This window comes from Acomys russatus, chromosome 4 (assembly GCF_903995435.1).
Source record: "Acomys russatus chromosome 4, mAcoRus1.1, whole genome shotgun sequence".
Lineage (NCBI taxonomy): Eukaryota > Metazoa > Chordata > Mammalia > Rodentia > Muridae > Acomys > Acomys russatus.
The window spans coordinates 64,749,074-64,769,605 of NC_067140.1; the positions used below are offsets into that span (position 1 = coordinate 64,749,074).

Consider the following 20,532-nt stretch of genomic DNA (forward strand, 5'->3'; position numbering starts at 1 on the left):
AGCCCTGGCAATCTGGGTTCAGAGAGCTGATGATGGGTCATCCCTGAGGTTAGGAACAGGAATCTGAAGACTGCCCTCTAGGTTTTTACTGTGAACTTCTAATATTGTAGATTTGGGGGTCCTATAATGGAGATATTGTGGGCCTCTTTTTGAAGTGAGCACTGTGACCCTCCCTCGGGTTCCCTGTGGCCAAACCTGTGCCTATGAGCAGGATTTGTGCCCATGGCATGCTCAGGGTGGCCCTTCACTCCTCACCATCACTTCTCTGTCTAAGGTGGCAACATTACTGCAGGGCACCCACAAGGGAAAACATGGGCTGAGCTCTATCAGGAATCATCCTAGATTAGGACAGAATTTGCTGTAGGCCAACAATGTATGTCCTGAGTCACTGCTGCCAAAAAGTGCAGTTGTAGGAAGGAACTGTACTAGTCAGTCTGTTTCTGGGCACCTCTAACACAGGCACCTCTGTCCCCTTAGCTGCCATCAACAGCAGGACTCTGGTGAGTGCAATTACAGACATCTGGTTTCATTTTTGGTTTTTTCTTTTTCTTTTATGTTTTATGCTTTGGCTGTCATGCCTGAGAATTCTTCACTAACCCTTGGTTTGAACTGTTTTTCTTTTTCCTGCTGCTTTCTAAAACTGCTCAGATTTACATGACGTATTTGAGTAGCCAACACATTTTGAGTCTGTAGAAGGTCTAAAATTTGGTTCAAGGCTTATTATTATTATTATTATTATTATTATTATTATTATTATTATTATTATTATTACTTCTCTCTCTCTCTTTCTCTCTCTCTCTCTCTCTCTCTCTCTCTCTCTCTCTCTCTCTCTCTCTCTCTCTCTCTCTGGGACCAGGATCTCATGTAGCCCAAGCTACCCTCAAACTCATTCCTTTCTGGATTACAGGTGTGTACCACCATGTCCCGTTCCTGTGGTGCTAGGGATGGAGACCAGGACTTTTTGCATGCTCTATAAGCCCTCTCCCAACTAAGCTACCTCCTGACCCTAAGATGCCCTCTTGCTTGATTGTCTTTGTACATGATTGGTCATCATTTATGAAAAGGCCACCTTTAATCTACTAAATTGCTTCCACACCTCTATCAAAAACTTGGCAGGCTGCACGCTGTGACTTGATTTCTGAGCCCTCCACCTGTTCATTAAGCTGTCTGCTCATCGTCTGTCCTTAGTTTCTCAAATGCTGCGGCTTCTCTCTTAGCGTTTAACACCAGACAATGTACTTCTTCATGCTCTGTTCTGGGTTTTTTTTTTTTTTTTTTTTTTTTTTTTTGCATACCCAGCTCTGCAATTCTGCCACTCCACCCTCCAGGCCCTTTCCAATATGTGCTTCAACAGTTCTACTTCAAAGATCTGCTGTAGTAAGAAAAGCAAGCACACAGCTATAAAAGTGACTTTTTATTCGCCTGATTATTTAATTGTCATCTCGGAGGTTTACTACCTACCTCTGTCCACTAACTAACTAGAATGCTTTCAGCTTCCGAGACTTACTGCTGAATAATAAGCTCACCCTTCCTGGATTTTTGTTTGTTTTTGTTTATTTGTTTGATTTTTCCTGAACTCTGGCTGGCTGGTTCAACTCAGCTGTTCTGGCCCAAACTCCTCTCCAGTCTGACTGATCCAAACTGGCTTCTCTCAGCTTCTGACTAAATTTATTTGCTTGGCCTCAAACTACCTCTAGAAATCTGTTCTAATCCTTTGGCCCCTTCTCATTTTCTGGCTTGTTCTGTCTTTACCTGTGTCTAGCTTGTCCCTCACCCCCGCTTCAGCCTGTCTCTGTAAAACTCTCCTGGTAAAAACTGCCTCTGAATTCCGCAAAGTGAACTGCCACAAACTCAACTCCACTGTACTGCCTTTCCACTCACTCTCAACCGAGCTGCCTGAACAGAACTCAGATATCTATCTGCTTGCCTCTGTCTCCGAGATTCTGGGATTAAAGGTGTGTACCACCATGCCTGAACCTAAGCTTTTCTTTACCTGAAACTTGCTCAATACCAGCCTGGCCTTGAACTCATCTGTATTCCAGCCAGATCACACAGACCTAAAAGGTCTTTGGATATGGTCTCTTACCAAAGCAGCTATGTTCTGAATTAAAATTCCTCTCTACACAGTATTTTCTTAACTAATCATTTCCAACTGCAAAAGTACAAGGGTGTCCTTAGAGGCAGAGATTAACTCCCAAGTGTTACAGAGATGGAAAAGGAATATATGTTTACAATTTGATGTTCTGTGGCCTGTGATAAAGGTGGAAGACACAGAGTTCATAGAGTAACAGGTGGTACTGCACATGGTATAAGATGGCAACAGCTGCTTTAAGTGTCACATATTAGCATCCAGAGACAAAGGGAAGAAGCCTGTCCTTTACCTCTCCTCAGTCTGGGTCCATTTCTCTCCAACTCTACTTCTGTGTCTGTCTGTCTCCACACCCCTCCCCCACTCCTTTTCTTAGGATAGCACTTTCTTTGCAATAAGTTTATTGAGATACTATACAAATCTCCCATTTAAGGTATTTAGAAGAGGGCTAGGGAGAGTACTAGTAGAAAAAGATGCTTGCCGCCAAGCCTAAGACCTGAGTTCGATCCCCAGGAACCACATAGTAAAAGAATACAAATGCCCCTCAAATAAATAAATGTAATTAAAAATACTTTAAAGTATTCAAAAAGAAATAAAGCTACTGTTAGAGTTGGTTATGAGGATGGTGACTCAGGAAGACCTCTAGGTAATACAAAATATTTTAATGCAGTCCGGCCATACAGAAGAGGGCTCGCTTCAAGTTCCTGGCAGTCACGAGCAGGTCCATCTGAGATGTAATCCCCTCCAAGATTCTCAGGGTTGTAAAATACTGTCCTTGAGGGCTAGTGCCACAGCAGGCAGAGTGCTTGCTGGAACCAGTTGGGGCCCTGGCTTCTACCTCCAGCACTGCAAACACTAGGTGGGGTGGCACACTTCTGCTCTCCTAGCATTCAGAGGTGAAAGTGTGGAGGTCACAGGATGGCCTCAGATGCCTGTCCCCACACTCCACTTTGTTTAAGGCAAGGTCTCTTGTTCTCACACACCAGGCTAGCTGTCCTGAGAACTTTCAGGAATCCTCCTGCCTCTGCCTCCCATCTCAACCTTAGGAGTGTTGGGACTACAACTCCTGCCATTCTGCCGAGCCTTATGTAGGGTCTGGGGATCCAAACCCAAGTATCCACCCTGTGCCAGAAGCACTTTTCCCACTGAGCCATGTCCCCAGGCTGGACTGCCAACTCTATTTCATCAGTGGTTGTGCCCACACCTACCCTCTTACTATGCCACTTGATGAGCCTTTTAGTAAGTCTGAGTCTTTTAGATGTGTCCTCCTCAAGCCTGATGAAGATATTCTGAGTTCTGTGGATTTCCATGTGGAATTTTAACTTTTTACAAAGAAGTGGGCTGGCACTGGAACAGGACTTATATTGAATATAGAACCTGAACAATATTGGCATCATAATATTATTAACTTTCCTAAGCCATGAGTGGAGGATAACTTCTTCATATATTTGGATTTTTAATTTTTTGCCAACACTATAACTTTTTTTTTTTAAGAGCATAAGTTGTACGCTTCTTTGTCAAATTCATTCCTAAGTATTTGTACTCTATTGTAGCTGAAATGATTCCCTTCATTTCACTTCCAGAGTGTTGTCACTGGTGGATACATATCTCTGTAGTGACACCTGCAATCGTCTTGACTCGCTTTAAAATTGTTCTATGTAATTATTTTTTAAATAACTTTTAGCCACGGGATCCAAGAATAATGTAATCATTACAGGAAAAATATCACAAGTTAGTAGTGTCTCCGACTCACTAATGACAATAGGATCTGCTCTGTCACAGGACCCAAACCCTTTCCTAGAAATTAGTATCTGGAAAGCTGAATGCCCTAAATACACAGAGAAGAGGCAAAACATCTGTGTTTGATTTATTTACCTTTTCTCCTAACTCATGGCATGTGGATTCATATGCACTACATAGTTGGCATGTGTCATAATTAGAAAATATGTCATTATAAGTGTAATGCTCAAGCTTATAGCTGAATGGTAGAGAGCTTGTCTAACACAGGGCCCTGGGTTGCATTCCCAAGTACCACAGGAAAAAAACAAAACAAAATGCAATGCCCTTGTGAATACCATTTTAGAAAACTTACTGTCCTTGGAGAACAAGCCATTGCAAATCCACTGTCATGTGGTGGGGTGACAGTAGGGGACCGGGTACCACAGACAGACCACTCATGATTCATGGGTGCCAGGAACTTGTAGTCAGCCTCATTTTCTTTGGTGCCACAACGACAGTAAAATATTACATTATTACTTGGAGATCCTGTTAGTCATTGTTTTTATAGCCAACTCTAAATGCCTAGAAGGCGCTCTCACTGCCTCGCCCTCCTTCCCTCCGTGCTTCCTTTATTTCTTTATGTTATTTCAGCAATTTTATTGTTGGTGTTTTGGTTTGAGGTGTGTGTGTGTGTGTGTGTGTGTGTGTGTGTGTGTGTGTGTAGGGGGGCTGCTGGGGATGATGGAGTTTCAGGGTTATATGTGTACTACAGAAGTTCTCGCCCATCGAGCTGTACCCCCACCTCCATCCCCCCCCCCCCCGCCTCCCCACCCCCACTGGAATGTTTACTCACATAGCAGTTTTTTCTGATTTTTTTCTTTTTTTTTTTTTTAACACAGAGAAAACATTAAGTGGCTGAAACTCTCAAAAGGCCCTAGGGGGAAAACAAAAACAAAATTAGAATTTTGGAAGGCATACTTGTATTTTAATTCAAATGGTGAGGGCTAGTCTAGTTGTTGCTGTCTAGACAAAGAAAATTACTTTTCAACTCAAAGTCAAATGAGCCATCTTAGCATGTGTGGGGCGCAGAGATCAACCCTGTTAGTGCTACACACAACACCAAAAAGAAGAGGAGACGGAGGGAGGAGGAAGAGAAAGAATAAAGAAATAATAGCAAGAATACAGAGTTAGAAACATCTCCTATTAAACTGGGTGCTTTTTCCCCTCCCAAACATCTGACCATTTCGCAGAATATCCCCCCTTCCCTCATTAAAGCCAGATGCCGGCCAGTGAGAGGGCTCAGCAAGTGTAGCTCTTTCCATGAGCCTCACAACCTGAGTCCATCCACATGGTGGGTGGAAAGAACTGACTGTCACAGCTTGTCCTCTGACCGCCGAATGTGTATGGTGGCACAAATGACCCCTCCCTCCCTCCCACATGCAAAATAAATAGGCAGATGTAAAAGAAAATTAAAAACAAACACTCCTCCCTCGTCCTCTTCGCTTGGCATGGTCCTCTGTCCCATCGTGTCTTGGAATGTGCAGGCTCACCTTTGGCCTCATAATCAGTGAAAAGATACAAAATGATTTTCACCCTGAAGTACTTTTTTTTTTTTTTTAAGATTTATTCATTTATTATGTACACAGTGCTCTGCCTGTATGTACATCTGCAGTCCAGAAGAGGGCACCAGATCTCATTATAGATGGCTGCGAGCCACCGTGTGGTTGATGGGAATTGAACTCAGGACCTCTAGAAGAGCAGCAGCCAGTGCTCTTAACCTCTGAGCCATCTCTCCAGCCCCTACCTGAAGTACTTTTAAAGACAAAGAGAATGTGGTGTTTTCCAGGAGGTTTTAGAATTTCGTATTTATTCCTTTTTTGAAGTATTTTTGCATTATTTCTGAGCCAGGTGTGGTGGCTCGTGTGTGTCATCCCTGTACTAGGGAGGCTGACAAGAGGACCTTGAGCTGTTCTCCAGCCTGAGCTGCTAGGGAGACCTTGGCTCAACACAAAGTATCTGTTCTAAAAAAAAAAAAAAAAAAAATATTACCGATATAGAAAGGAAAGCTTTGTCTCCCTGTGTCACCACTACAATTTAAGAAATAACACCATTTCCACGGCTGCAGAGATAGCTCAGCAGCTAAAAGCACTGGCTGCTCTTTCAGAGGACCCATGTTCAATAACCAGCAGCTCACAACCATTGTAATTTCAGTTCCAGGGGACTTGATGCTTTCTTCTGGCCTCCTCTGGTACTAGGCTCACATGAGATGTATATAGATACACGCATGCAGGAAAAATGCTTATGCACATAAAATAAAATAAATACAGCCCTGTTTCCGCCTCGGTGAGAGTAATCTCCAGCTTTTCCTTCTAACCCATCATGTCTTTTCCTGTTTCCTCCCCTTAGCACATCCCCCTACAGACATTGCTGAAGTTCATGGTGGACATTGCCCAGGGGATGGAGTATCTGAGCCACAAGAATTTTCTTCACCGGGATTTAGCAGCTCGAAACTGCATGTAAGAACCTGGGCCATCCTGGAAAGGTGGGGTCATTAGACGGCACAGGGCAAGGAGAGACCTGCTATTAGATTGGAGAGGGCATCCAGCTTGGGGGTGCAGCGGAGTGCCTTGCTTGGTGTGAGATTTCTAGCGCTCTGGTTCTTCCTTGGGGTTTTCTGTGTCTGTGCCTCTGGCTAGCATCCGAAGCACTCTCCTATGAAGAGTCTGTTTTCTCCTTGTGACAAGGCTAAGGGAACTAGGCATGGTCTTTGGGGTCTTTTGCCATCGGCTCACTTTGGACCCACAATAATAGTAAGCCAGCTAACCATAGTATAGCTTGAAGGACAATAATCCTAAAGGCTGTTCGCCATGCCTCTGTTGACACACAAGGCTCTCTCCTCAAAGAGGATAAGAAATAATGTATTCTAAAATCAAGTGCAAATGACCATGACCTGAGAATACAGATTCAGCTGCCTCAAATGTCATATGCCAAAGTGGTAAACTGTTTTCAGGGTTGTTTTTTTTTTTTTTTTTAAGATTTTAAAATGTATTTTATGTATCTGCATGCCAGAAGAGGGCATCAGATCCCAGTGTAGATGGTTGTGAACCACCACGTGGTTGCTGGGGATTAAACTCAGAACCTCTAGAAGAGCAGACAGCGTTCTTACCCACCAAGTCATCTCTCCAGCCATGCGTTTTCAGGTTTTTATAGTAACATAACAAAGAAAATTATAAATCAACACACATTCAATTACATTGGTGGAAACATCAAGTGAGTGGCTTACAGGAACACGGGGAAGCTTCTGTTGTAGGCCTCGCATGCCACCTAATGACACTCTTGGCCTCGGTTGGTGGAAAGCTGTCTGTTCAATAAATGCATCCAGAGAAGCTTCCTCTGAAAATCACAGGCCAGACACAGAGTGGGCAGAGAAGGGCAGCTCAGTGAGCTGAAGGTAACTCAAGATATAGTGTAGTTAGACTAAGCCCTGCGGCATTCCAACCGCTCCTCGGTCATTGAACTTCTCACCAGATAATCAGTGTTCTGGAAGGTTCAGTGGAAGGTGTAGTTTCTTTCCAGGAACCCTGCATTTATATCTACCCAACCCTTGTGACAAAATTTGGTACCTCAGACATCTAGAAGCTTTTCTGTCACTGCAGGTGACAGATTATAGGAGTTTACATAAGAACTTCGGACTCGAATTTTCTCCAATTCTTTACCCTACTTCAACAAAACCATTACATAATGTAAATCGTCAAACACCATAACTGTTTCTTGATTTTTTTTTTGCTTCCCTGTTGTGAGAAGAAGGAGTGGCCCATGTGTGTCAGAGGTTTGACCATTCGCTCTTCTCAACCACACCCCTTCTGCTTTGACTTAAGTCTTTAAAGGCCTAAGGGAGTTGGGGTTTTTTACTGATTTTCAACTGTGGGTAGAGACTCACGACATTTTCTTTTTCTTTTTAACTTTTCCTTCATGTTTTTTCCCACCAGATAGGAGGACTGGCTGTCTCGTTTGCCCTGAGCTGAGAACGTGGGATGTTTGGGTGTGCACACCTGTGCTCCCAACACTAAGGAGACAGAGGCAGGAGGAGCCACAGGTCATAGTCATCCTCAGCTGTAGAGCAAGTTCCAGGCCAACCTGGGCCATATGCAACCCTGTCTTAAAAAGAAAAAAAACAAAACAAAACAAAACATTAATGTCAGGCAAACAAGGATAGCACAATCACCTCCCTCCTTTTCCCTTCATCTTCTTTGTCTTCCTTTTCTTCCTTCTTGTCCCAGCCCTGTTTTACTGGCTTGGGCTATGATTGCAATTTATCTCCCCTTAATTTTCCAGTTCATTCCTCCAACAGCTGGCCACATCAGCAAGAAATCCTTCGCCACCTTCTTTTGATGTGTGCTTCCCACTCCTCCCAGACTTCACCTCCTCTTTTTGGTTTTTTTGTTTGTTTTTCAACACAGCGTTTCTCTGTGTAACAGCTCTGGCTGTCCTGGAACTTGTTCTGTAGTCCAGGCTGGTCTCGAACTCACCTGCCTCTGCCTCACCTGGCTCCCTCCTCTTTTGTTTTGTTTCATTTTGTTTTGTTTTGTTTGTTTGTTTTTCGAGTCAGGGTTTCTCTGTATAGTCTTTTTTGTTGTTGTTGTTGTTTTGGTTTTTTCGAGACAGGGTTTCTCTGTGTAGCCTTGGCCATCCTGGACTCACTTTGTAGACCAGGCTGGCCTCGAACTCACAGCGATCTGCCTGCCTCTGCCTCCTCTTTAATCCTGGCCTGGGATTAAAGGCGTGCGCCACCACGCCCGGCTCCTCTGTATAGTCTTGACTGTCCTGGATCTCACTGTGTAGACCAGACTGGCCTCAAACTCACAGAGATCTGCCTGCCTCTGCCTCCTCTTTAATCCTGGCCTGGGATTAAAGGCGTGCGCCACCACCGCCTGGCTGACAACTTTACCTCCTCTTATGCCTCCCCGCTTCCTTAGTCCACAAGGCCAGTGCTGCTTCCAGACACCAGGCAGGATGGCCATGGCATGATGCAATCCATGAAAGGACCAGGAGGAGCTGCGGGTCCTTCTACTCCTGCTCTGACACATCTCTGTCCTCCAAGTGCCTCCAGCCACTGTGCCTGGGTGCCTTTGCTGGACCAGCCTCACACAGCCTGAGCGCTGGGAATACAGTAATGTCTAGTAGTCCCTATTATTTGCTGTGTCTTTAACCTCAAAACAGCTCCCTACCCCAAGCTCATGGGCTCCATGTTTCCTTGTTCCTTCCCCTTCCTGATTCCACCTTTTCTTCCTTCCTTGTTCCTCCTTCCCCCTTTACTTCCTCTCCTCTTCCTTCCTTCTTTCCTTTTTCCTCCTTGCTCCTTCACTTCCCACCTTCTGCCTGTAAGGGTGTCATGTATTCCAGGCTGGCTTGGAACTTGACAAACAGCTGAGGATGGCCTTGAATTTACACTCTTCTGCCTCCACCTCCTGCAGGCTGGGATTAGAAGCAGGCACCACCAGTCCCACTGATGCTGTGCTGGGTTTCAAACCGAGGGCTTTGTGCATACTATAGCCAAGCATTTTTACCAACTGTACCACATCTGCCACCTCCCCACCCCCACCCCACCCCCATGTCTTCATTTTTAGCTGCACCTGATACAGACCTGGGATTGAATGCTCTGTTCCTAAGGTTGCTGAGGACCAGAACTTACTCTTCACAGGTTGCGGGATGACATGACTGTCTGTGTGGCGGACTTTGGCCTCTCTAAGAAGATTTACAGTGGTGATTATTACCGCCAAGGCCGCATTGCCAAAATGCCTGTGAAGTGGATTGCGATAGAGAGCCTGGCAGACCGAGTCTACACAAGCAAAAGCGACGTGGTGTGTACACAGCTTTGATTTGACATAGATGGAGGACACGCTGAGAGAGATGACTGCGTCTGACGATGCAGGGAATTGCACTCCATGGAGGGCTGGGAGCATGCTCGGACCACTCTTTTATTTTGTTTATTTTCTTACTCACTGGCTTTTTGTGGTGGTGGGGTTGACCTTAGGACCTCACACGTGCAATGAGAACACTAAGCTACTTTCTCAACCTCTTCTTTACGTTTAAGATTTGATTTTATTTTGGTTATGTGTGTAGGTATATGTATCTGTATGTGAACATGTGCACAGATATGCTCTCAGAGGCCAGAGGCATCAGACCCCCCTGGAGCCTGAGCCAATCAAGGTGAATGTGAGCCAAAACGGATGCTGGGAACTGAACTTGGATCCTCTGCAAGGGCAGAAAGCACTCTTAACCACTGAGCCATCTCTCCAGCCCTTTACCTTTTATTTATTTTTATGTGTATGAGAATTTGGCCTACATGTATGTCTGTGCATCACATGTGTGCCTGGTGTCAATAGAAGCCAGAAGAGTGTCAGATCTCCTGGAACTGGAGTTAGAGATGGTTGTGAGTCACCATGTGAATGTTAGGAATTGAACCCAGGTCCTCTAAAAGAGCAGTCAGCCATCTTAATCACCAAGCCATCTCTCCTGTCCTCTATACCTCTAGAAGAACAGTCAGTGCTCTTAACCGCTGAGCCATCTCTCCAGCCCTACCTTTTCTTTTTGAGGCCAGCTCTTTCTATGCCATCTAGGAAGCCCTTGAACTCCCAATCCTTCTGTTTCAGCCTCCCCCAGGAGCTGGGATTACAAATGTGTACCATTCCATACACCTGGCTTTTATTTCTTTTATTTAAAAAAAAAAAAAAAGATTCGTTTATTTATTATGTACACAGTATGCTGCCCACATGTGTGCCTGCAAATTCAGAAGAGGGCAACAGATCTCATTGTAGATGGTTGTGAGCCACCATGTGGTTGCTGGAAATTAAACTCAGGACCTTTGGAAGAACAGACAAGTGCTCTTAACCTCTGAACCATCTCTCCAGCCTGGCTTTTATTTCTTGTAGAAACTTTAACTGAGGCAAGCAGTCTGTTGTGGTGAAGCGCTCACACTCAGAAACTCATGCTTTGCATAGGACCTTCCAAGATTCCTGTGATTCTTTGCTACAAATGAGTGACTTATTACCCATAACTAGGATATTCGCATTAAGTGGAGCGAGCTCATTCATTGGCCTTTGGGACCCATGTGCTATATGGATGATGCTATGTAAATATGGCCCTGGTCCAAGCTTGGGGAAAGGAAACTCTCGACAGCAAGAGCAGAGCAGCACGTTAGTGAGCACTGTTGATTCGGGATGAGGCCCCGGCTGCCTTTAGCTGGGTTTCCTGGAATAGCTTTGGTAAGAACATGGAACTATGGGCCTCCAACCCCGTGTGCTGCCGTGTCCCGAGAACAGTGAGCCTCAGACAGAATTGCCAGCTTTGTGCTTCATCATCAGGGCTCTAAGGAAATGACCTTTCCCCATGAAAAAGTCCATTCAGCCTCTGTGGAAAGACTTTTGTCCTCGTTGTCCTAACTTCGGGTGGCTTTGTTCTCAGTGGGCTTTCGGCGTGACCATGTGGGAAATAGCGACACGGGGGATGACTCCCTATCCTGGCGTGCAGAACCACGAGATGTACGAATATCTTCTCCACGGCCACCGACTGAAGCAGCCAGAGGACTGCCTGGATGAGCTGTGAGTGAGCCTCCCCGTGCCACTGGGATCTCCTCCCCGGGTCAGCTACCTGACTGTGCCGTGACCTGGGAAACACAGTCACGGCTGGCGCAAGCAGGGCCTGCTGTTAGCCAAGGGAGCCTGTGCAGAGAGTTCCACTTGCAGAAGCCTCAGGCCAGTAGTCATTCCTGATGCGGGTCCTGTGAGGCCACGGTGGCTCACTCGTCCAAAAGGTCTCAGCCTCCATCAGTGGGCACAGTCAAGACAGGGTGCCAGTGTGTGTTTCCAAACAACAACCTAAGCGCCACTAGGAAGTAGATAGATGCTGGCATATAAATAGGCTCGCTTCATAGTATAGGAAGCACTGGGACCCTTCGCACTGCCGTTCTCACTGTGAACGCAGTAATCCTTTTTTCTCTATAGCATTTCAAATATGCTGGTCACACTTATGGGAAGACGTAGGGATCTGCACCAGCACCTTTGAGAGCAAACTGGCTCTCAGAATTGCTTGGGAAGTATTCTCCAATGCGGTTGCTTATGCCTCTGCCTAGAGGGTGTGTGTGGTGCTGTTGTTACAAAGCAGACCTAGAAATAGTGTGTTTTTAAAATGTTTCCCGGAAGATGTGTGCTCAGCCACATGTGAGTTCTCCCAACTCTCACCATGGAGTATGTCCAATCAAGACAATCCTCTCTCAGTCTTCAATGCCAGGCATCGTGAGAAAGAGACCGGGTCTTAGGGTTTGACAGAAGAGGCCCTGACCAATAATTATCCGTGTGTCCTGGCTGTGGCAGCCGGCTTGACTTCTCTGTCCAGAAGGAACAGCATAAGGAATGGCGAGTAAGGAGTTCTTGCTTCCCCTCCATCCCCTCCCTCATTCATAGGGTCCCCTGCCTATGTGTCCTAGTTAAGGTTTTATCGCTGTGAACTCTTTTTTTTAAATATATTTTATTAATTTATTCATATTCCATCTAAATTGTTATCCCATGCCTTGTATCCTCCCATTCCTCCCTCCCTCCCATTCTCCCCTTATTCCCCTCCCCTATGACTGTGACTGAGGGGGACCTCTTCCCCATGTATATGCTCATAGGATATCAAGTCTCTTCTTGGTAGCCTGCTATCCTTCCTCTGAGTGCCACCAGGTCTCCCCATCCAGGGGACAGACCACGGTAACTCTGATAAAGAAAACATTTCACTGGGGCAGGCTTACAGTTTCAGAGGTTTAGTCCATTATCATCAAGGAGGCAGACACGGTGCTGGAGCAGAGCTGAGAGTTCTGTATCTTGATCCACAGGCAGCAGAAGGAGACTGTGTGTCACACTGGGTGTAGCTTGAGCATAGGAGATCTCAAAGCCCGCCCCTAATAGTGCCACTCCCTGTGGGCCAAGCATTCAAACACATGAGTCTACAGGGGCCATAACTCGTCAAACCACCACACTAGGGAATGGACCCCACCCTCAGTGAAGGTGTACCATCCCATATTAATTAAGGTAATCACGGTACTCTCTCACAGCCATATTCATAGCCCTATCTCCCAGGTGATGATAGATTCTGTCAAGTTGATAATAGTAACCGTCACAGTGTACTTGCACTTGTGGAGTACACATGGGGGGGGTGTGCCATGTGTGTTCATGTATGTGGATATTGGCAATCACTCGATCTCCACTTTTATTTACTGAGGCAGGGTCTCTTGCTGAACCTGGAGCTCATGGATTTGGCTTGTCTAGTTAGCTAGCTTGTCCCTGAATGTCTCTTGTTTCCAACATTGTGATGGCTGGGAACATAGGCCAGCCACTCAAACTACCTGGCTTCTACATGTGTGCCGGGGATCCAGACTCTGGTCCTGATGCCTGTAGGCAAGTGCTTTATCTACCTCGGCACCTCCCCAGCTTCATCATTACTGGTTGATCTCTCCCCAGCACTTTACGGAGCTTTTCACGACAATGTCGTGGACTGCCGGCTTCAACAGTGACTCACATTTTCTTGGTGGTCTCTTCCAAGGACGTGGGCTTGAGATATTCTCATCATATTCAGCAAGGGCATTATAGAAACATGAGCCTGAGCTAGGTCTGTCACAGAGCAGCATATCCCAGTGACCAGGGATGCAGGTGTCAGTGAGTGTATGCAAGACCCTCAGGCCAATCCCAAGCTCTGACTCTGCCGCCTCATCTAGCACTCAGGGCCAGGTCACTTTGTACACAGCCTCCTAGGTTCATCTATGACTTAGACTCTAAGCCAAACACAAGGAAAATTGTTCTCAGCCACAGCCCGCTTTGTGGTTGAAGACGTCTAATGCTAAATAGAAACAAAGGCTGCAAATCTCTTGGAAACATCTTAACGTCCTGATTAAATTAGTTCTAAGGTTTCACGGTGGTTTTTTAAAGGGCTCGCTGTTGAAATGTTGGCTTCTGGAAATGAGAAAGCTTTGCTCTGTAGCCACACTGCCCAAGAAGTTTTGTCATGGTTCCTCTCTCAACCATTGCCCTGCACCAGCAGAAACTGACACTAGCCATGGTCACTTTGGGTCCGAGCAAGTTCCAGGCCGTGTCACACTGTGGTTTTGGTTTTTTTGTTTTTTGTTTTTTGTTTTTTTTTTTTTTCCTATGTTTCACTTCAAACTAAAACAAGAAGACTGCTGAGCTGGTGTTGTCTGAGAACACTTTTAGGTGGCGGTGTCAGCTCCCCTCCTGTGGCTAGGGGACCCAGGTGGTGGTGGACAGGCTGTGGTCCCCCTGTTCCTGATGGCTGCATGCCCTGGGCTTGCAGATGTGAGGTGGTCAGCAGGCTGGGGAAGCGGGCCTTATTCCTGAGTCTCCCCTCATGTAGATGTTGGCAAGCAGCACCCCCAAAAGAAGCTTCTGTGCTTCCTTTTTCAGACATAAACATACATACATACATACACATACACAGAGAGAGAGAGACAGACAGACAGACAGAGGACTAGTCTGAACTTTTCAGAGTCCAAACATGGCTAGAATGAACGCATCCCTGTGTGCCACTGCTCTTTGGCTGTTTTAAGCTAACTGTGTGAATTGTAGCAATGTCACCTGAGAGTATAGTTCCGTGGTAAGGGATCTTACCCAGCATACACAGGTCGTATGTTCAGTCTCCACTACTGTAAACCAGAAAGATAAGGGAGTGAGGGAAGGACACAGGGAAGAAAGGGGGAACAGGAAAGGACAGACAGACAGCTATCAGTCACAGAGCCCCTTGGTTCCTACTCTCTAATCCTGCCCCTCAGAGGACCGCCTCTCCTCACAGCATCCCTCCTACCATGGAGTGACCAGGCTGTCAGTCTTGCTTCCTGCTGCCCAGGATGCCACTTTCTGTGATGCTTCAATCAACTTCTGTGGGACATTTTCCTAGATGAGCTCTTCATGGCCTCCCTTCCAGAACTTTCCCCTCCAGCTGTCTACAGTGGTCTATAGCATAAGGACCCTTCTTTTATCCTCTGGTATGGCAGTTTTATTCCCTCACAGAGTCTTCAGAATTCAGAATTCCTCTCTTCGCTGAGCATGATAGTACACACTTAATAGCACACCCCAGGAGAGGCAAGCTGATCTCTGTGAGTTCGAGATTAGCCTGGTCTATATAGTGAGTTTCAGTATAGCCAGGACTACATACTAAGAGCCTATCTAAAAGAAAGAAAGAAAGAAAGAAAGAAGCCAAAACAAAGCTACATTGCCATTGTCTTCCTTTCTCACTGCTGATAGCGGCAGACCACAGAGCTGCTGGCTTACGTTCCCATCATGATGACATCATACACGCTCCCGTCGTGATGACGTCATGACACAAATACAATGTGCAGTGCAGAGCTTCCATCCCCCTTCCCTGTTCCCGTCGTGATGATGTCATGACACAAATACAATGTGCAGTGCAGAGCTTCCATCCCCCTTCCCTGTTCCCGTCATGATGACGTCATGACACAAATACAATGTGCAGTGCAGAGCTTCCATCCCCCTTCCCTGTTCCCGTCATGATGACGTCATGACACAAATACAATGTGCAGTGCAGGGCTTCCATCCCCCTTCCCTGTTCCTGTCGTGATGATGTCATGACACAAATACAATGTGCAGTGCAGAGCTTCCATCCCCCTTCCCTGTTCCCGTCATGATGACGTCATGACACAAATACAATGTGCAGTGCAGAGCTTCCACCCCCCTTCCCCAAGAGGCTTCCTTCACTGCTTAGACAGTGATCAAAGTGATCTCTCAAATAGTGTAATTATAGCTCAGGTGCGTCAGTGGTGGAGCACTGGCCTGGTATGCACAGGCCCTGGTCCCATCCTAAGTACCACAGACAGATAATTACAATTATAATCTGGTCCTGGATTGCTTTTGGGTATCATCTTCTTGTGGTTTCCCAGCCCCTTATCATATCTTTCAAAGTTATATTTAAGATAGGCATGGTGAGGGATGCCTTTGCAGAAAGATCAAAAGTTTGAGGCCAGCCTGGATTATATATAGCAAGGCCCTATCTTATATCACGCACACGCACACGCACACGTACACACACACAATATGATACGTATATATTACGTGTCATATATGATATATCACACACAGTTATATTTATATTCTCAAAATAAACTTCGAAATGCTACTGCTGCTATTCTATATAATGATAGGTCACTTAGCACTTTCTTTTAAGACATGGAGTAAATGAGAGAGAATTAAGCAGCACAGGCACCCTGACACAGTAATGAAAAGGATGTTATTTCCCTAAGGACTGAATTTCTCAGTACCCATCTGAGCAAATAAGTAAGGCTCTGGGCAAAATCGGAGTCTTGCAACTTGACTGGTGCTGAAGCAAAAGTTGTTTGTCCCGCCTGAGTGACTAGCTACTGAGAGTGAGCTACAGGGACTAAGAGGCACTCCCGAGGCTAAGGTGAAACTCAGGCCTGTGAGGCAGGGGTCAGGGTGGAGTCCAGTGTAGCAGTTCCACTCCTCTGTGTGCACGTGAGTTTCCACACTCCAGAAGCAAGTGACAGCACTGGGAAAGGCTGTCACTAAAACAGAATAATAAAAGAGCATGATTTTTTTTTTTTTTTGCAAAGATGAGATCTGTGTGCTGAGTGTTAGGACTGCCACTTACAAGAATTAGCCCAAGGACCTATAGATTGTGTGTAAATGTAAATATGAGATTGCACATTTTTGTTTGTAAGAAAGCCAGTAAGTAATCAACATGCACCAGATAATTTAGATTCCGCTCAGTTTTCTTTTTTAATTTTTATTTATGTATGTATTTTATGTATTCATATTTTATCTACACATACATTTGCACACCAAAAGAGGGCATCAGATCCTGAAGAGAGAAAGAGTGGAAAGGGTATGGGCTTTGAAACTCTAAAAGCCGTCCCCAATGACACCCCCTCTATCAAGGACACACCTTCTAGTCCTTCCCAAGCAGTCTCACCAGCTACAGACTAAATATTACAGTAGATGAATTTAAGGGGACAATTCCCATTCAAATCACAGTTAAGTACCAAAGAGTAAATAATTTTGGTTTTGAGGGCCCTTTGTAGCAACCACTCAATGCTACAATTATAGCAAAAGCAGTTACAGACAGCAAATAATTAGACATAGCTACATTCTAATACAACTTTATTTGCAAAGCAGATGGTTGGTTTTATTGACAAGCCTATATAAGAAAAGGATGAGCAGCGTGCAATGGCGCACGCCTGTAATCCCAGCACTCGGGAGGCTAAGGCAGGCGGATCTCTGTGAGTTCGAGGCCAGCCTGATCTACAAAGCAAGCCCAGGACAGCCAAGGCTACACAGAGAAACCCTGTCTTTAAAAAACAAAAAACAAACAAAAACAAAACAAACAAGAAAAGATAAAAACGAAGAAAGAAAAGGATGTTAAGTCCTTTTGTTTGCAAAGTAGATATAATTGCCAGAATCATTTTCTATTTTTAGAAACAGCATTATCTTTTGACAAGGGGATGGGGAGGTGATTGGTTCAGCAGGTAAGAGTACTTGCTGTGCAAGCATGACAACCTGAACTCAATCCCCAGGACCCACGTAAAAAGCTTGGCATGGCTATGATACACCGGTAACCTCTTGCAAATTACTGGGCTCACTAGCCAGCCAGTATAGCCAAAAGAGCCAGCCCCTGGTTCAGGGAGAGACCCTGTCTCAAAGGAATAAAATAGAAAAGAATAGGACAGTACATTAGCTGCACCCCAGCTTCTATACACACATGAATAGAGCATATTGCCACATACATGGATGTGTGCGCACACACACACACACAACGTTTTAAAAGTTGAGTAACCATTAGCCCATTTCTTCCCCCCCCCACCAAAACTTATTTATTTCCATAAAAAGTGGAACAAACGCTAATTAAAATAGAATGAAATTAAACATTACTTGAGGTGGGAGGGGCTGGTTGCACTGGGACTCTGAGTCCGTGCGTGCCAGATCACACTCACCTGTATGTCATCCTCAGGTATGACATCATGTACTCTTGCTGGAGTGCTGATCCCTTGGACAGACCCGCCTTCTCACTGTTGAGGCTGCAGCTAGAAAAGCTCCTGGAGAGTTTGCCTGACGCACAGGACAAAGACTCCATCATCTACATCAATACCCAGTTGCTAGAGGGCTGCGAGGGCCTGGCCGACGGTCCCTCGCTCGCCGGGCTAGACATGAACATTGACCCAAACTCCATCATTGCGTCCTGCACTCCCAGCACCGCCATCAGCGTGGTCACGGCGGAAGTTCACGAGAACAACCTTCATGAGGAAAGATACATCTTGAATGGGTGCGATGAGGAGTGGGAAGATGCAGCCTCCACTCCTTTTGCTGCGGTCGCACACGGAAAGGACGGGGTTTTATCAGAGGACAAACTCACCAAAAATGGCGTCTCCTGGTCTCACCGCAGTACGCTGCCCTTGGGGAGCCCAGCACCAGATGAGCTTTTGTTTGTAGACGACTCCTCAGAAGACTCTGAAGTCCCGATGTGAGGCCAGCTGGGTGGAGACGTGACAGAACCAAGCAAACGCTGCTTCCTGCAATTGGTTGTCTCAATCACTTTACTATTGCTGTGATGAAACATCATGACCAATGCAACCTTTAAAAGACAGGGTTTGATTGGGTTTACAGTTTCAGAGGGTAAGAGTCCGTGATTGTAGAAGGAAGGCGTGGTGGCAGGAACAGCTGAGAGCTCGCATCTTAAATGGCAAGCAGAAGACAGAGAGCACTCTGGGAAATGGCACCAGTCTTTTGAAACCTCAAAGCCGGCTCCCAGTGGCAAATCTCCTCCAACAAGGCCACACCTCCCAGAGTCCTTCCTGGACAGTTCCACCAACTGGAGACCAAGCACTCAACTGGGGGCCGTTCTCATTCAAACCGCTACACTGATGCCTTGGTATTTGTTTTCCTTACCAAGTAAAGTCTATGGCCCTGACAGCACCAGGTAAATGCTGTCAAGTCAGTTTTCACCATAATTACATAACCAGGGTCTGGAGAGATGGCTTTTTATAGCGATTTCTTTTATAGGGTTGCCAGGAACTAAATTGTGTAGCTCACAACCACCTATAACTCTAGTTCCAGAAGATCTGATACTCCCTTCTGGCCTCTTGGGGCACCTGCACACGTGAGGCACACTCAAACACAGTCATATAAATAAAAAATAAATCTAAAAATAACAGTAAAGAAACTGCAAGGCTGGGAGTGTGGCTCAGCAACTGAGTGTGTGTTTGTTTAACCTCTGGACTGCACTGCATTCCATCCCAACACCCCGAAACAGAACAAAATAAAAATACAGAGGCTAAGGGAAATAGTAAAGTCCTTAACTTGCAAGCACTAGGACGTGAGTCTGATCCCCAGAACCTACGTAGCAAAAAGGCTGATGTGGTGGCACACACATGTCATCTCAGTGCTGGGGAAATGGTCTCATGGATTTCTGAGGCCCAGTGGCCGGCCGGCCTAGGTGAATTCCAGGCCAAGTGAGACCCTGTCTCAGAAAAAAGGTGGGCAGCACCTGAGGAGTGGTACTTGATGCTGTCCTCTGACCTCTATACACACACACACACACACAGACACACACACCAGCAGATACATGAACATGTACACATGCAAGAAAAATATAAATAAAATACATAATATATTTAAAGAGAGAATATATATGTATATGGTGGAGAGAGACAAGGATATTATATTTTAATAAAAGATGACTTATTTCACTGACCTCAAAGATCTTCAAATGTATTCCTCAGTGTTAACATTTGTACAGAATCAATGTTGCTTTTTTAAAATTGTTTTCTTTTCCACAGTATTAAATGTAAAAGTGTTTGTAAAATGAAATGCCAGGTTTGACTTTGTTTTTTTTTTTTTTTTAATCTTTATAGGAAGCCTCGTATACCTCCATGAATCATGTGTCTGATAAAAAATGATTTATTTTTTAAAAATGATTTATTTGATGTTCAAGGTTTTATAACTGATTGGCTGATATGACTTCCTAATTAACTACAAATGAGGAAGGATGTGGTCAGCATGCTCCAGACTTGGAAAGACAGCGGTCACTAGCAGCCCCGATACCTTTGCAAAGGCACTAGATGGCTGGCCCTCACCACAGCTCCTCTGTCCATTCTTAGCACTGGTTTTGAGAGAAATGGGAAAACCATCTCAGGAATCCACCAACAAATGGCTGGCGAGATGGCTCAGCTGGTCAGGTGCTTGTCACCAAGCCCAGTGACCTGAGTTTGATCCCCAGGACTGACATGGTGGAAAGGGGGAACCAACGAAGGCGTCCTCAGTCTTCCACATGGACACACCCATACACACACAAACACATACACCCACACTAAATAAATTAGTAAACAAGCAAATGTAATTTGAAAAGAGTTCATTCATAAAGGAGAAATAAAAACAATAAAGGATTCAAGATTATGTGTACTCCGAGAAGATTTCATGTAAACTGTGAGAGAGTTTGATAGGTGGGTCGTGTTTTGATCGGGAAGCTGTCACTCACAGGAGGTGGCAGGGCAGGCCCAGGGCATAGGCTATAGAGTTCTGCCACCACTTGTTGAGCTCGTGCTTATTTTCCAGCCCCGTAAGTGTATGTTCCCTTTACTGTGTGTCCTTACACCATGGGGCCAGTGTTACCATCATGTCTAGGCCAGGAAACCATTGCTTGGAAAGACA

General features: G+C 45.5%; 1 protein-coding gene across 1 annotated transcript in view; it reads left to right on the top strand.

Annotated features, from left to right (window-relative positions):
- The window catches only part of Mertk (MER proto-oncogene, tyrosine kinase), a 75,625-nt gene extending 56,711 nt beyond the window's left edge, over positions 1-18,914 (top strand). The window contains exons 15-18 of the mRNA XM_051144919.1: positions 6,215-6,324; positions 9,510-9,669; positions 11,273-11,409; positions 17,837-18,914. Of these exons, the coding sequence (XP_051000876.1) occupies positions 6,215-6,324; positions 9,510-9,669; positions 11,273-11,409; positions 17,837-18,350 (921 nt within the window). The 3' untranslated portion in view covers positions 18,351-18,914. The remainder of the gene's footprint in view (positions 1-6,214; positions 6,325-9,509; positions 9,670-11,272; positions 11,410-17,836) is intronic.
- The last annotated feature ends 1,618 nt before the right edge of the window (positions 18,915-20,532 follow it).